This window comes from Sylvia atricapilla, chromosome 5 (genome assembly GCF_009819655.1).
Source record: "Sylvia atricapilla isolate bSylAtr1 chromosome 5, bSylAtr1.pri, whole genome shotgun sequence".
Lineage (NCBI taxonomy): Eukaryota > Metazoa > Chordata > Aves > Passeriformes > Sylviidae > Sylvia > Sylvia atricapilla.
The window spans coordinates 58348858-58366801 of NC_089144.1; the positions used below are offsets into that span (position 1 = coordinate 58348858).

At 41.5% G+C, this 17944-nt stretch overlaps 2 protein-coding genes across 2 annotated transcripts in view; both read right to left on the reverse strand.

The window, feature by feature from the left end:
* The window catches only part of TSPO (translocator protein), a 357420-nt gene that overhangs the window by 246467 nt on the left and 93009 nt on the right, over positions 1-17944 (reverse strand). The gene's annotated exons all lie outside the window — the stretch shown is intronic.
* Positions 4471-16132, reverse strand: CMAS (cytidine monophosphate N-acetylneuraminic acid synthetase). Its single transcript, XM_066319604.1, has 8 exons — positions 15922-16132; positions 13147-13289; positions 12769-12924; positions 9998-10131; positions 9019-9113; positions 8171-8342; positions 6505-6655; positions 4471-5747 (listed from the first exon to the last, which is right to left on the reverse strand). The coding sequence occupies exons 1-8, from the start codon at positions 16080-16082 to the stop codon at positions 5473-5475; spliced, it is 1287 nt and encodes a 428-aa protein (XP_066175701.1). The 5' UTR covers positions 16083-16132; the 3' UTR covers positions 4471-5472.

Consider the following 17944-nt stretch of genomic DNA (forward strand, 5'->3'; position numbering starts at 1 on the left):
ATCCAAAAGTAGATCACGAGAAATACATTCAGGAAACCTTAAAGTTCATTAAGTGAAATGAACAGGAGGGTTTTATATCTGTCTAAATCGGGTAAAGGCTGTGAGGGGAATGAGGAGTGGCCACTTGGTCTGTTCAGCTGGAGAAGAGGAAACTGAGGTCAGAGCTCACAGCAGTTCTGCAGCTTCCTCAGGAGGGGAAGAGGAGGGGCAGGCCCTGAGCTCTGCTCTGTGTGACCAGGGACAGGACCCAGGGAATGGCTGGAGCTGTGTCAGGGGAGGGTTAGGGTGGGTATAAGGAAAGGTCCTTCCCCCAGAGGATTGGGAGCACTGAACAGCTCCCCAGGGAATGGTCACAGCCCCAAGGCCGCCAGAGCTCCAGGAGTGTTTAGACAACACCCAGGTGAGGGTGGGATTGTTGGGGCGTCTGTGCAAGGCCAGGAATTGGACTGATCTTGATGGGTCCCTTCTAACTCAGCTTATTCTGTGATTCTGAGGTACTTCATCTCATTTTCAAGCTTTTTAGACCATTATTCTATTACCTTTACCTAATGAATAGAACCACATCTGCTGGGCCTCACTGCTTAGAAAGATCAGTGAGTGGTGAACCACTCACTCCTTCCCAGCTTGAGACTGAACTGCTGTGGACAAAGTGTAACCAGGAAAAGTGGGACAGTATAAATAAAATCCTACATGGACTGTACTAGCCACGAACAGGTGTGCAATTATACCCTCAGTTAAGAGTTACATCCCTGGAAAGACTATCTCCATGTTTAATATAAGAGTAGCTGTAACTAGTCCAGATATATTTCGATTTAGGCCAGAAACTTGTCTGCAAAGCATGGGAACAATCAGAAAAAATGTGGTACTTTCCAGAATCTTCTCCAGACTCTGAGTACATTTTGGCCAAGAACTTTCACAGCAATTTACTGTGAGTATCTCTGACAACAGGTAATAATGACCACTGATTCATCCAATGTACCTTTACTCTTACACAATTCTATGTGTACTTTTGCCCTATTTCCCTTAATTTTTTAAGATTAGATTACTTCTATTGATAATAGTAATGCCATGTCCTGCTGCTCACTGTGCCAGCGCTACACATCGACGTGGAATGAACCACTAACAGAAATGGTGAAATAAAAATAAACTGCAGTTGCGTATTTCCTACACAAGAAATAGGAGGAAGAATACAAGGTTCAGAACCAGAATTGTATCAAGTGTAAGACTCATGAAACATGTGCCCAAAGCCTGGTTTAAGTGTTCAGAGATTTGTTAAATGTCTGTAACCCATGTCCAACTTTGGAAATCCACAAGCTGCAAATGTTCTGGGGCCACAGAAAAGCTGGAAAAAAACCACCAAACATAACATGGTAAATTTATATTCCTTAGCCACCTGATTTTGGTCACTGCTAGCTTCTTCAGTGGCCTTTCCATGGCTTCCTGTCCCTAATTTTATGGATATTTTAACTCAACTTCCTTCAGTCCAAAGTGAAAAATCCTTCTTCCAAAGTGAAGAATTTTGATTTTGTTACTGCTACCACTGAACCTGATTCCTTTCTTCCATCATCCATTTTATCTTTTCACAAACCTTTGGAATGCTACAGCCTTTTCAACACAAAATAAGCAAAACATGCAGTATTCAAGATACACAAAACCTACTGAATTATACAGTGGGTTAATTATTTTTATCTTATATATTGTTTTTCTAACAATTCATCCTTTTTCAACTGCTAGCACACACTTCAAACCACTAGATACTTTTCTGAATTATAATTGCTCTGTGAAAATGGATATTTTATAACATATGACATTAGGATTGTTTTTCAGTTAAATTCAGCTTATTTTATATATATATCTCCTCAGTTTCACCAGCCCCTCTCTTTACTAACCTGAATATTTTGGTATTATTACCTTCACACTGCTCACTGCTCATTCTCTTTCATGCCTCCCACAGAGCAGGGGGAATGCTCAATTAATCCAGAGCCACATCCAAAAACATGTCTAGAATCAGAAATGGGGATAGGCCAACCTGTCCCAGAACAAGAGAGAGAAACAAACCCACCATCCACAGATTTCTCAGACAAGTGTATTACTGATAAGTTTTTCTAACCCATTTATGCATCAGGTTCACACATAGTGGTGTTTTTCTTCTGTGCAGCATTACTAGTCTTGTAACGGTAACAATTAGGACATTGGTCCTGCTGGGTGGAGCTAGACTAATTTAGATTTATTTCTGGAAAAAGTAAATACTGTTTTAAGGCCACACTAACAGAAAAAAAAAAAATAGAACCAAAACCCTTCCCCCACATGGGTTCTTTATCTAGTATAACTACTAGATAAAGTAGTTATCTAAAATGTGTGCTCAAGGTTTAAAAGCCTTAAAAACTTGAAATCAGACAGTGTTAAAACATATCTCTGACTTCAAAAGGCTGAGATATATTTGATTCATACTGATTTGAAATGACTTAAGGTCAAACTTGTTGCATCATCTAAATGGAACTGGAGAAGAAGATAAACTGAATAGAAAAAAAGAGCAGATAAAAATAAATGAACGGAGTCAGAAGTAGGTGAAGGTGTGCATGTGATTACTCTGGGCATTAAATCTGTCCACCTTTGTCATCATAAATCATTTGTGTGACGCTTGAACTTGGGAGTGTATGATTTGCAGTACAGAAGCTCACCACAAATCACCTCATAACCATTCTCTGCTTAGAAGACTAGAGAAAGCTGTTTATTTAAAATATTTTTTCATAATAGCTTATTACAAATATTTATGTAATTTCTTTTCTTTCCATTTCACATAATCATGACAGAACAGTCCACATTACCTAAGATTTTGGAATATCCTAGGTTAATTAAAGCAAAAAAACAAGTGCTCAACATGGCCAAAAGATGATCTCAAAATCAGGCCAGAATAACAAACTAACCATTAAAAACTACTCTGAATGAGTAATACCCCTCTAATCAAAGGCAGTTGTGGTTTCCATGTGCTGGAACAGGGCTTGGAAAAATATTCTACACATTTGAACCTTTCCTGGGACTTGGGATTTCATCTCTAAGGTGACAGTCACCCTCAGTGTCTCTGCCTCTATGACCCCTAAATCCTTCATGAGTGAGGATCTTCTATAAAATCAAGAGGAGTAATTACAGCATCCCTCTTCCTACTCTATAATTATGCTTTCCACTACAGAGTGGGCAATACAAATCTGAACCTTCCAGGCAGCAGATCCTGCATATCCTGTATCTTTTTTTGGTAAACAGTCTTTAGAGCTCTTTTATCCTTCATATTCTTCCCAATGTAAGATTATGCTATGTTCTTTTAAACAAGAATTCATCGACGTGAGAACATTGATGTCCAAAATGCAGCTCTCCTCTTGTCAAAGTCCATGGGATTTATCCAGCACAGAACCCTAAAATGTGACTGAAAGGAGTGTGTTGGTTCAGGAAGACAGGTGTTTGCCAGGGAAAAGCCAGAGATTCCCTTGGAATGTAAACTCCTTCCCTCTGAGTAACTGTAATTTTGAAATTAAGGGGGCCTGTGGACAAAGATATGGGAATAGGAATAACAGTTCTTTACTAGGAATATTAAAAATGTAGAAGTACAAAAAAAGGCAAACCAAAAAAAAAAAAAACCAAAAAAACCCAAAACAAATAAACAAACAAAAAACACAAACAAACAAAAAAAAACACCCCAAAAAAAACCACTGACAGACTGACAGTCAGAATGTCAGAACACGACCTGACACCCTGCTGGTCAGGATGTTGGTAGCAGTCCAATTAAGTCCTCCTGGAGTGACAGATGTGGTTCTGTTGGCATAGGAATGATCCTGTAGAAGGGTCCAGTGGTGGCCAGGTGGGTCAGTTCTTCCTCTGGGAAATCCAGTGGAAACAGGCTGTCCTGATGTTGTGAATCTCAGTTTTATCCAGGCAGGAATGCTTGGCTCCTCCCAGTGGGTGGAGCATCTCACTATGGGATGATGTAATTGTATCAGTCATGCAGTGAGCCTCAATGGCCCGTTAACAGCAGATATTCCCCTGGAGGGAGGATGGGTCCTGGAAGAGATAAAGGACATTGTCTCACCTGGTTTAACAGCTGCCCCATTAACAGAAGACACCTGCCCCCTCTCCCCCAGAGTTACGAGACAAAGAAAAACACCTCTTCAACCAGTTTCAATAGAGGGGAATAGAATACAACTTGCATTGCAACCCAAGACAGGAGTCACTTCAACTTAGGCGACTTAGTGCTGACCAGTGCAGTAAACAATTTATCTGTTTACAGTAGATAGGCAGTAAATAATTCAGTTCAATATTTTGCTTTGTGAAAGGAAGTAAACACAAAATTTATCAGAGGCCAATGTATCAGGTGATATACTGAGAGTATAACTATTTATACAATATTTAGCAGAGAAACAAAATAAAATGACAAGCTATTATCATTCAATTCATTTGTAATTGCCTGTGTACCATGAGTATTTTTTAGCATAACCCAAACTAGTACTTGACTCTGATATGCACTATTGTGCTTTTAATGTACAATACAAATCCTATTTTCAATAAATTCAAGCATATAAACCAACTTTAGCATGCTAAAAGGAGTCTGTATATGTATTTTATATAAACCCACAGCAACTACGCTTTGGTGGGGTTTTTTTTAAGCAGCAGCTATTTTTCCATACAATGAACTTAAGGACTTTTATTTGGCTTTAACTCAATTTAGTTTGCAATAAAGTCTTCATAGAAAGAAACAGAGTTTCTGCAAAGATCTCAAAGACAATGGGAAATTTAACTCCAAAATTGGCAAAGGATTAATTTAAGCCCTTCAATAAAACCCAAAATAAACAGATTCCAAGAGGCACAATTCCAAATGTGATTTAATTATTTATGAGCTTAAAACTGAACACATGCTAAAGGGCTTTTTTCAACGAATATTAACTCGTTTTACAGTAACTGTTTCATTTTAAAAACAGAAAAGGAAGTTTCATTGATCATATTTTACACCTGAACTCTGCAGCATATGTTGAAACTCTTCCTTGCTAAGGACAAAGCCTGTAAAACGCAATCACACAACCACAACACCATGCATTTGATAAAATAAATGCAAACCACAGCAGCAAAACTGACAGAAGTTTTGGGTTTTTTAAGCCTGAATTACAAATCTTCAAGTCACACAAAATCATTGATCCCTGAAAACATTCTGATTATGAAATAAAGATGCATCATTCCTGTAGGACAGATGTGATGATTAAGAGTAGATTTAGAGAGAACTCTCTTTTGTAGCAATCCTCCCACTGCACTTAAATGGCTTTTAAAATCATCATGGATATCATCATATTTTCAGCATATAATCATGAATGTGGGACCTGGAATTAGAGGGAGACACTCTTAACTCTATTGTGCTGTAAAATTTGAAAGGGAAGCATTCCTTTGGGATATGGATGTACTGAGGAAGAAAAGCAGGGTTGACCAAAGGCATTATTCTTTTTCCATCAGTTCCTTATTTCCTTTAATGCTGTTCTCATTTCTCCCCATTTCCTTCCCTGCTGAGCTGATTTCTTCCAGTTGCTTCCTTGCAGAGTTCACTTTCTCTAAGAGCAGGAAGATGTGTTCTGCAAACTCCCGCACAGCTCCACAGCCACCTCTGCTCTTACAGATGTAACCAGCAGCCTTCTGAGCAGCAGCACAGCCATCAGCAGGCACACCACTCATGCCTGCCTGCTTCAGGCACTCCACGTCAGACTCCTCATTTCCTAGGGAGAAAGATGACAGGCAAGGCCAAATATCACAGAAAGGAAAGAATCGGTATTTTTCTCAGTGTTTTTCTGTGTATGCATTGATCTGATTTTAGAAATTTGAGTTTTGGGGGTTTTCTTGTCACAATGTTCATCTCAGCAGCTCAACAGCACTTTGCACATGCAATTAGGTTGTTGGAAAATCTTGGTGATCCATATAACTGCTGATCACACTTCACAGTCTTCAGGCAAGAGAATGGTGCTTTTAAGAACAGTAAAATTACGTGAGCAGCTGAATAAGCATTGGCAGGACTCCACACTTAACCTCTCACTGAAATACAGTTAAGCACAGGACCACATGGCTTTCAGTTCTAATTCTGTCCATTTCTGATTACCGTTTCAGAACATAATCTATACAATATCCCTCTGAAACAAACTAGAATCAGTTCAAAACTGTCAGCTCTAAGTGTATGCTTATCAACATTTTGATATCAAAATGTTTCCTAAAAACAGTTATCCTATATCCTACTGGAAAAACAGTGAAGACTTCCCTTACTAAATTACACAGATTGATCAATGTCTGTAACATTTAGTTTGCACCCTAACAGGCCTTAAGATACATGCTTTTGGTGATTGTGTGCTGCAATGTGCACAGCAATCCCATTAAATTCAGTGTATTTACAAACAGAAAAGTTGTTTCAAGCTCAGCAGCAGTACAAAGATTTTATTTGTCTATACTACTTAAATGAAATAAACCAAAAGAAAAGGAACTGACCTAAGTAAGCCACCTCTTTCCAGCTCAAACCCATGTCTTCCTGCCAATCCTTCAGAACCTGTAGTTTATTTGTGACGTTGACTTTTGCTACACATCCCAGCTGCATGGCTGACAGTGTTTTTGAACAATCTCTGTCAGAGATGAGTCGAACCTATAGAAATAAAATTAAAGTAAGTTCTACATCCAAAGAAATATGACATATGAGTTGATTTACTTTTGCAAAAAAAAGAGCAGTTTTCATGTAGAAGCTCTCTCAGGTACCAGAAAAGCACTGATGATTGATTTTCAAAACTCAGAGCAGAAGTGACTAGCATCCAAAACCATACAGAGTCTTGAGGTTCCTTCAAGAAAGTGAAATACCTTTCTGTGGCCCTCCCCGATTTTCAAAAATAATTGACATTTGTCTTTTTAAATGCAGCATGTACTAAATAAAATACTAAATATCACAGTATGGTGGCATAGTGACTATCTAGTGCAGTATCATCTAATTAAATCACAGTATGAAATGAGAGAATTCCCAAGAAAGATTTCTGAAATATTTGCCGAAGTAAAACATAAAGTTTTTTCCTTGGCCTCTCTACTTAATAACACCTTTATTTATACCAGCATTACAGAGCATCAAGCCAACACCACAAAGACTGAGGCAGCACAGCACATTTATCTCTGGAAGTCCATTCCAAATTCAAAGTTTCAGGAATGATGCACAAGGTAAGCTAAATCCAGAAAATATTTGCAGGAGGGTTTTTAGAAATATCAGATGCAAATCCTACAGGTTTTCTATCAAAGATGTAGACAAGCTTATCTTCCCTAACTGCTTTTAAATACAAACAAATGCTTGGCACTGCTTTTAAGTACAGAATGAAGAGAAGTGGAACACAAGGCAGGACTGTATCAGCAACATATACTAGGAATAAATAAAGTGCAGCACACACCTAGAGGTTTTTAATGAAACACTCCAAGTCAAAGAAGGTATGGAAATGGCCTTCCACAGACAACAAAACAGTGATTACAAGCTTCCTAGCCCTCTGGTTTCCCAGAAAATGAAGCTGAGGGACTGCTGAAAAAACATCTACTCCACTTCACAAGAGAGGGCTCTGGGGTGACCTAAGTGCAGCTGTCCAGTACCTAAAAGGAACCCACAGGAAAGATGGAGAGAGACTCTTGACAAGGGCCTGGAGTGACAGGACAAGGGGGAATGGCTTCACACTGACAGAGAGGAGGGTTAGATTGGATATTGGGAAGAAACTGCTCCCCTGTGAGGGCGGTGAGGAACTGGCACAGGTTGCCCAGAGAAGCTGTGGCTGCCCCATCCCTGGCAGTGTCCAAGGCCAGGTCGGATGGCACTCTGAATAGCCTGTGACAGTGGACGGTGTTCCTGCTCTGGAAGGGAGATTGGAACAAAATTATTTTTAAGGTCCAGCCCAGGGCATTCTATGATTCTGTGAAATGGAGAGAAATTACTGTGATTGAGAACTTTCTCAAAACACTTATTTTCCTCTGAGTGGTCTGAGGATAACATTTGTCCCAATCAATATATTATGCTGCTTGATCACAAGTACTGTGAAAAAAACTTCAACTTCAATGCTGCAAGAATATAATTTTTTAGAGTCTTTAATGTGCAGGTTACATGAGACACGAAGGCTCAACTCTTCAGAACAGCACTTACCTGGATTCCTCTTTTCTTTAACAGATCAATGCCAACAATATCTCTGTAATCGTAGGAGACCATCTCCTTGTGATCTTCTGTCACATAAATGCGACCATTGGTCAGGCATCCATCAATAGCGCAAACCAAGAGCTTCACCTCTTTTAGTGGCTCTTTGCCAAAATATCCAAAGCTAGACAAAGAAATTATCTTTTTAGGATGGAAGCTTTTGCACACTTCAAAACCCCAAATATGATACAACTGTAACCTTAAGAAAGAAGAATCAGCTTTGAAATTCTTCTTTTCTAATGTTGCTTCTCATCATCATCCCTCTCCAACTATATTTCCCCTCTTCAAAGAGGCAAACAGACAAAGAGACAGCTTTGTCCAAAAGACAGTTCATTTATGTCATCCATTTAAAAATTATGATGAAAAAGTATATAAGAAAACATACTTCATTTCCACCCATTATTTCCTTAGAGCAGCTACAAAAGAAAGATGGCTGGTGAGGTGGAATCAGCTCATGCCCTCTCCACAAACACTCCTATTCCTGGGCATCAGTTATAGTGGTCTGGAGCATGGAAGTTTGGGAAAGCCAGAGATGATGCTAACACACTGCTGAGGTATAGTGGGACTTACACTCTTCACCAAGATGAACTTTAAGGAAAAAAACAAACTACCAAAACACCACCATGTAACAAAGGTAATTCAGTTAATTTCAACAGAGATAGGAAAAAATGCTGGGCAGAAATAAAGCCGCCGAATTATCTTTGATCTCCATTGCTTATATTCCATACATTATGAATTCACACGACCACACTTTGAAACAAGCAGCATCCAAGAAATAAGGGAATAATAAGTGCTTTTACCTCAACACTCTCTGCTCTGCAATAGGCCAGTCAATGTCTATGTCAATATCCACACTGTGCTCTGCACGCATTTCATAGTAGGCCATTCTACCACCCTGCAGGAAATTAAACCCACTCAAATTTTCTGCTTGGGTCAACACAAACACAAAATTCTACAATTTAGCACCATGCAATGAAAGCCAATTGCCTGGTTACACAGTGGCCACCATAGCTTATATAAAAGTGAACCATCAATTATGTTTTGCCAGTGACACAGAACCATTTGAAAGAACCCTCTGCGAGGTGAATAACTATTTCCATTCTACAACTAGAGAAAGTCTGCAAGATGTTATCCATTATAGCAATTATATCACACTAATTTCAGTAGATCTTTCAATCAGCAAAATAGTAATACCTTCAGTATTTGCTTAAGAAGACTATGATTATTGTTTGCTTACTGTTACTTAATTTCCAATGGAAATTACACACACCAGTGTTGTTCTGCACACACACACACCCCAGTGTTGTTCTGCATCACTACACTGGGATGTAAACATCAGGACAGGGAAACAGACTGTTAGAGTTACAGTACAAAATTGGCATAAGATTAAACTGGTTAAAAATACAGATTTACAGATTATGACAAGGCTCTGACACTGCTTGAAGCTCAGTTTCATGCTCTTAGTGGCCTTAAAATGAATTCTAAGATACACTGGTGACCTCATGCAAAACTCAACTCAGTATTGTACTGGTTTAGGGTTATAGCTATATAATACATTTATTTGCATAAATTTCTTTGCTATGGAGGATGCTGTTACTGGAACTGCTTTAGCTATAACTAGCTCTGCTAAGTTACAAATAATTAACACACTGTTCTGAGGTCAGAGCGCTGTTATTTCACACTGACTGCATCAGAAATCAAAACAGAGTATTGAATTCAAAACCCTCTACAGCAAGAGTAGATGTATTCTGAAGAGCATGAAAAACCATAAGCACTAACCTGCAAGTAACCTTTCTCAATCAGATGTCTCTTGGCAAAATAAAATGAGCCATTTTCATAGAGCTCTCCAGGCCAGTCTTGCCTCCGGTACCGCTTTGCTGGATTCAGGTTTTGGGGTTCTGTCATCTTGTTTTCTGTTAACACAGAAAAAAAAAAAAAAAAAAAAGCTTTACAAAATTCCTGTTTAGAGTAATTTAACTTTCTAAAAAACTTGCTGTTGAAAACTTAAGGGTATAAGTCAGTCACCAACTTCTCTATTTATTGCCTCTTGTTGCTTAACTTTATAAAGAATCACAGACTGGTTTGGGTTGCTAGGAACCTTAAAGATGATCCAGTTCCAACCCCTTGCCATGGGCAGGGACACCTTTCACTATCCCAGGTTGCTCAGAGCCCCATCCAACCCGGCCTGGAACACTTCCAGGGATGCAGAATCCACAGCTTTTCTGGGGAATCACTGAATTGCTTCTCCTTCTTGGAACTGTGGATAGACTGGAGGACTACTCTGTATGCCTAGCAATGGAAAAGGAAATTTTTCATTATCACCTTAGAAAAAAACCCAAACCAAGTAAACAAAAACAACAACAAAAACCCAGGAGGTTATTTGTTTCAAAACTGGTTCCTACAAGGAGCAGGAAGGACATTCTTCCAGACCATCCTTGCCAATGTGAAAGAAACACTATTCCTGTACTCCAACTCCTAGTGCACAAGGGAATGCCTCAATGCACTCTGATACCTGAAAGGACCAGCCTGAAATTTGGAAGGTGAAAAAAGAGCATATGTGAATAATTTTTGCCTGCAAAAACATCTTGGCACTTCCCCAAAATACATCCTATTTAAGGATATGCATTAACTCCTCATAAGTGGTTTAATCAGTATCCACAAATAAACAAACAGCTGTCTGCACAAACACTATCCCAAAAGATCCCACATTATTACCAATGACAGTTTGAATGTATTCTTATCAATGCAGCAGAAACCTTATCAGAGACCAGAGACTTTTGTCTTCAAGTCCCTTCAATCCAGATGCACAAAGCAGCTAAAATTCGCCAGATCTCACGATGCAGTAACCATGAGAAAGTTAGAGGGTATTCTCAAACACCCAAAACATCCTGAGGCTTTAGTAGGTACACACACACACCTTGTGTTTCATAACCAACTAAAGCTTTGCACTCACTGAAGTAAACATTTCCAGTCAGAGAGAGACACCTTTCTCCTTCAGGTTCTAACAATATTAAACCTTAATGCAGAAGAAGCAATGTAACTACACAGAAAAAAAAACCCCATTAAATTCTTTTAGCATAATCAGTACTCTAAAGCTGTAGGAAAAATAAAAAGAGGAAAAACCATTGTATAATGCTCCTATGACTCACTGTCACCTGAAACACCACACTCCTGAAAGGCCATTTGCATTTATCCTTAAGCTGCTCATGTTGGCACAATGTGTTTCCAGTTCTCCTCAGTTCTTGCAGCTGAACGATTCCTTATCTCTCACCACATTAAAAAAGTTTGAATGTCATTTTATGCTGAAGAACTACTTGGTTTTTTAGGTAGGTCTCAAGGCTTTATTCAACAATCTGTCTATGGTACACAATTGCTTCAGGAAGCCACATGGCACATCCACATGAGATTTATTCTTTCACATTTGTCCCTTCCAGCATCTCAAAATGTGCATGTGGCTTCTTAAACTGCAATCCACAGAATCCTGAAATTGCCACCCATGCTTTTGATACACCCATGCTTTTTTATACTGCACAAACAGTGTCACTTATTTCTCTTCTTATGAGGAACAATGACAATGTTCAAGTGTTTATTCTAAACAGAGGCTTAATTCTTATTTCAGCTTATCTCTTACATCAAGCCTCCTTTATTACACATGCTCTTTTACAGCATGATGATTTCTAAACTCACACAAAAAAACCTCTGAAGCAATTTAGATCTCAACAGAATAACTGTAATGCCTGAGTAACTTTCATTCAAAAAAAACCCCAAGAAACCACATCCAAAAAATCCAGTGTGAGAATACCTGAAGTAACCATTTTTTAAAAATGAAGAGAAAATTTCTGCTTTAACCACAGAAACAAAGTCAACATACATAATGTGTGGAATAGCTCTTTATACCAGGACAAAAGGCGCTTTTTACTAAACTAAGGTACAGTCTTTATTTGTAAAATTTCAGTCTTTGGTCATCTTGGCCACTGTAGCTGAGAGGCATATTTTCTCTGGGAAAAACCAGTCACATTTTTCTGGATGAGTTAACCGACATGAGTTCAGCCCTCATGACTCAAAGGGATTTTGCAACGTGACATAAGTCAGCAGCCAAATTATCAGGATGAAACAAAGCCTAAGTCTCCAGGCCAAGAGATTGTCATCCCATCCTCACCAAGATTTTATCTCACATTATTGGTCATTTTCTAGCTACTGCGTAGCAAGAACAAACAGTTTTCTAGTTAGGACCTCAGTGTCATGTCTGAATACACATGAATACCCACTAGGAAGAAGTTAACATATAAGGTTTTTTTGGAACTGTATCTTCAGCCTAGACAAGCTAATATAATTTTAATTTCTACAAAAACAGTTACAGAAAGGCTGAGCAATGCTTAGTAATATCAAGACACTAGTGCTTGGAAGGAATTTCTAAGCCATCTCAAATCTCTCAGAGAGAACTAAGGCCACACCTCAGACATCACTTCCTAAAATAGCATAGGTATGACAAGCAAGAATTTGAGGGGAAAAAAAAAAGTTAACTGTAACCAGAAACATCTAAATATTACCTCCTTTCTTTACCTCACTCCATCTGAATTGATGTCGCCTCACAACAGAGAAGACAGAATCAAACCCCTCCTTCTGGATCATATCTGCCACTTTTATAAGGTCACTGGGATGTAAACAGGGAGATGTTGCTTGAATATTTCCTACAATATCAACCTCTAAAGAAAAACAAAGAGACATTTATGAAACAATTCACATGTTTAGTAACACAACTGCAAAATGTGGTATGAGTAGGTACCACACAACAACAAGAACAAGAACAAAGCTGAATCTTTCCAGCTTTTATTTACTCAATGCTTTACTTATTTTTCTAAATAATAAGTGCATCATCCCTCTGGTGCTACAATATAAAAGCTCAGCATATTTCATCCCTGATTTACCCTGGTGATGATTGAGAAATTCTGTGATGGCTTCTAGAGAAGTTGAGGAGTCTTGAGAGACTTCAGGGCTCCTGCGATGGACCTGAGCACCAAATTGCTTTGCAACCTTCTCAATCTCATCATGGTCTGTGGAAACCCATATGCTGTTGGCAGATAGTGACAGAAATTAATATAAAGGATAAATCCCACTATTGTTGGCTTGCCTGTTCTAATTTGACCTGCAAAAATCCCCCAGCTTGTTTATGTCTGTACTACACCCTGCAATGAATGGAACTAGTTCTTGTATTTGTGTTAATAAAACTATCCCATTCAGTCCAACAGGCAGTTTTTTACAATGGGGATTAAACATGCACATGCACCAGGGTGCAAAATCTGAATCTTGAGTTGCATTCCATGCAGGAGGCTTAAGCAACATAAAATTTACAAGTGTTACCAGAAAAATCCAGTGTCAGCACAAGGAATTTGTTACACATGTTAACAGATCAATGAATTGTGAATGTGTTGGATGTGGCATTCAGACTCATATACGAGTTTAGTTTATAACAAGTAAGACTGCCACAAAGTTAAAAGATCAGCTTATGCTGCAAGTATGTTAAAATGTGTTAATTTGGCTCCATACAAACCCAGAGAAGGAGCTGTTCAAGTTCCATGTGTTTTAGCACAGAAAACTTCCAGTACCGGTAAAGCAAGATTGCAATCATTCAGGGAAAATAAACATTTACAAAAGGAAGGGCTACTTCTGAATATCACGTGATGACAAACACTGAACAACTGTGAAGCCACTGCTGTCATCGTTGTGACAAAGAAGCATGAGAGGTGTAAAAACAAAAGCTCTGAAATGTCATCCTTCCTCTCTCAGCAATGCTGGCATTCTCAATGCACTGTCCAGAGCAAAAGGTGCTGCAGTTACGTCTCTTCCCCCAAAGACCTTGTGGGATCATCAGAAGAAAAATATGTGTGACAGTGACAGCAATGTCAAGTCACACCCATGAGAACAAACACACAAGAGGTGTTTTCCAGAAACTGCTTTGGGATGGTGAAGTTAAATATACACTCCCCATTCAACTCAACCAGTTTTGTTGTGTAACAGGTACGCTGCACAGCTGTTCCAAAGGTGACCAGGCAAACCTGATGCATGTCCACCTACAGCACCTGCCATGCCTCCAAGTCAGGCTGCACAATCCTGACTGGTTTCCTGTTGGGAAAATTCAGATACCAAACAGAAGCCACAGCAGGTCATTCAGCAATACAGATTCACAATCATTAAAAAATAATCAGTAACCTCAATCAGAAGTGTTCTTGTCTGTTTCTTCATTAAAAATAAAACAGAGTGCTGCATTCTCTATTTCTCAGATACAGCAAGGAAGGTTTTCCAGGCTAGATAATGATGGAGCAGCTACGAGATACTGAGTGCTCTGGATCTGGGCTAGTCTACATTTCTACTTGACTTGCCTGGTGCATTATGCAGCAGGTTTGCACTGGGAACCTGCTCCTAAGTGTGCTACACACCCTCATGACTTTAATTATCAGCAAATATGTAGAAGATCCTCAGTCTTGCTCCTGCAGAAAAATCTGTAATGCCTCTATTCTCAACACCACCAACACACACGTTTCTATCTAGCTCTAATTACTGCTACCAAAGTTTCAGGCACTTGGTCACAAACAGCTTCTCTTCTGTGTCACATGGGCACACAAGATTATTTCCTCCAACTTGACTTTAAGTGAGACTGCTTCTGATGTGCTGTGTCCAGCTGTAGGCTCCCTGATACCAAAAAGGAAAATGGGAGCAAGCTCAGCAGGAGCCAGCACAATGACTGGGCCTGGGTCCACACATATGTCAAAAGATGCTGAAAGAGACATCTCAGCAAGGAGGTGATTTCCCTGCTGTCTTCACTGCTGGGCAGGTAGAGAGAAAATAAGGAAGATTTTTCTGTGTGAGTGCAGTGAAAGTACAGAAGGGTTGTGGGGTCTCCATCCCTGGAGATGCCAAGCTCAATGCACGCTATCCTGAGTACCCAGATGACCACAAAACCAAAGTCATCCTGTGCTTCAGCAGTTCACAGAAGATCATCTCCAGCCTGCCAGTCCCATTTAACGCAGATGTCTTAATAAAGCAAACCCATCAATACATACTGGCAATTACAGCTAGTGGCCACCCAACCACACATCAGAACAACTTTAATTTCAAACTGCTGTGTTGAAAGAATTTAAGTTTTTCATGCCTCTGCTGCTCACCCTCAGCAGGAAGGGACAGCTGAGTTCTTGACGGGGTGCTTGCCTTGCCTGACCCTCAACCTGGTGCCACAGTATCTGCGCCCCGTTGTCTCAAGTGAGGATCAATCCCGCCCCACTGGCGGAGCCACAGCATGGGCCAGGCGGGAAGAGACCACAGCGGGTCACCTGGAGCAGGCTGCACAGGATTCCATCCAGGCAGCTTCTGAGCATCTCCACTGAGGGATACTCCACATCCTCTCAGAGCAGCCTGTTCCAGTAAAGAAGTTCTTCCTCATGTCCAGGTGGACATTCCCGGGCGTTACCTCCTGCCCAGCTCCTGACGTTTCTCCCGTTCCATTGCTGGGCTGCACGGAGCCTGGTCCCTGCTCTGAGCCCACCCTGCAGACACTGACAGTCATCCCTAAGACCCTCTCGACGAAGCGGCGGCTTCCCCCAAGCCCTCCCTCCGCCAGGGTCCCTCGGCCCGTCCGTCCCGAACCAGTCCCCGCCGAGGGGACGGGAGGCGAAGGGGGAGCGAAGGCGGAGGCAGCGCATGCGCACCTTTGGAAGACTCCGGCGTCGATGGCGGCGCGCAGCACCCAGCCGATGAGCGGCACCCCCGCCAGCAGCTTGATGTTCTTCAGCGGGATCCCCTTGCTGCCGCCCCGCGCCAGCACCAGCGCGGCCAGGTGGGCCTGCGGCCGCCCCTCGCCCGCATCCATGGCCGTGTCTGTGTCTCTGTTCCTGTCCCGTTCCGCTCCTCTCCAGCCGCGCCCTGCCACGCTTGCGGACTGCCCCCGGGGCACGCCGGGAAATGTAGTCCTGCGCTGCCCCGCAAGCGTGTGGGGAGCGCGGCGAGGAGACGCTGAGGGGGCCGAGAGGGACGCCTCATTTGGGGGGCTTGAGGGGCGGGGGTGCGGTTCGGGCGATCATCCGCCCTTTAGGGAGGAGAGGGTGCTCTTTTGGCACAAGGTGCCCCGCAAAGCCCGGTCTTTGTGCCTGCTTTCACGGCAGGATGGATGGATGGACGGACGGACGGACCTCTGCGCTGTGTGAGGGAATCTCATTAATGCGTGTAAATATCTCAAAGAGTGCCAAGAGCATGGTGCCAGACCCTTTCCAGTGACAGGACGAGGAGCACTGGCCATAAACTAAACACAGGAAGGTCAGCAAGAGGAAGAATTTCTGTCCACTGAGGCCTGGAACAGCTGCCCAGGGCGGGCCTGGAGTCTCATCTCTGGAGGCATTCCAACCTCACCTGGACACACTCTTGTGTCACCTGCTCCAGGTGACCCTGCCTGGGCAGCGCGTCGGACAGGGTGATCTCCAGAGGTCACCGTGACGGCTCCGAGGTTCTGCAGCTGTTTGTGGAGGTTAGCGGGATGTGGCTGCCATCCTGTGGGCACACAGGATATGGCCAAAGGGGAGGTGGGCTCATCTGCGCAGCCCGCTGCCGGGAGCTGACGCTGCCCGAGCCCAGGCACTGCGCCAAAAAATTCCGGCCTTTCTTCCATCCCCGAATGCCGGGGGTTTCTCCTGCTTCATTCCCCTCCCTCTTGAGCTGCTCCGGCAGAGGGCAGAGCAGCCTCGTGGTGAGAAGCTGGCTCCTTGCTTCTCCTTTCCACTTCCTTAAAATGTATTAGAGCATAAAACCACACGGTGTTGCTATTCCAACTGTCTTACAGAAACCGAATGGGTAAAATAAAGTGATCCACTGCTGACATAAGGCTGCACGGGAATTTGAGATTTAATATAGTTTAGAAAGTGGAAAGTGGAGGCTGTTGAAGAAGTCACAAAGTCACTCCTGGAGACTCAGGACTGCAGTTCTGTGTCAGTCCATAGTGAAAACGTACCACATGTGGATCACTGATACCCTCTAGTTATTCAAGATGTGTTGTGGAACAGAAGGACCTTGTCTATCACTGTCACACTAAACATTCCCACTTAGATTCATCAGTAGGCAGGCATTTAAAAAAATATTCATACTAGGGGTTTTTTTAAAATTATTATTTCTGAAGAATTCCTAGAGACCAAGGAGAGATAGAGAGCTTGCTCTTCTGCTCTGCAGATCAAGGCAGCACCTCTCAGGCCTGCTTATTTTTTAATAAGATGAAATTAGTTGCCATAAGGTTCTGAGGAACGTGATTCCTGCAGATCACTTTCCATGTACTTTTTTTTTTTTTTTTTTAACTGTAGGATTTTAAGCCTTTGCCACATCCAAACTCCCACACATTTAGCCCAATGCTTCTGTCAGAGTTTGCTGTGCCCACAACAGACCAAGTTGGTAAAAACCTCCAAGATTGTTGAGTCCAAACTTTGACTGAACACCTCCAGATGAGTGAGACCATGGCATTAAGTACCATATCCAGTGATTTCTTGACCCCACCACCTGCCTGGACAGTCCATTCTTGACCACAATGAGGAAAGTAAAAGCAACTGTAATTTGGTTCACTACATTGTGAAAATTTTATGATTTATTAATAATAATACTTCAGGTACATAAGACAGTTCAGTTCTCTTCTCACAGTATAGCAATATCACAAGCAGGGAGCTGAGTCTGGGTTCAACTTTTGTTTACAGATGA

Excerpts from the sequence above, each read along its gene's own strand:
- CMAS (XM_066319604.1), bottom strand. The coding sequence starts at position 16,082 with ATGGATGCGGGCGAGGGGCGGCCGCAGGCCCACCTGGCCGCGCTGGTG. Across the intron at positions 9,114-9,997 it reads TTGAGAAAGGTTACTTGCAG|GGTGGTAGAATGGCCTACTA; the intron begins GTTAGTGCTTAT and ends AATTTCCTGCAG. Across the intron at positions 8,343-9,018 it reads GCAGAGCAGAGAGTGTTGAG|CTTTGGATATTTTGGCAAAG; the intron begins GTAAAAGCACTT and ends TTCTTTGTCTAG.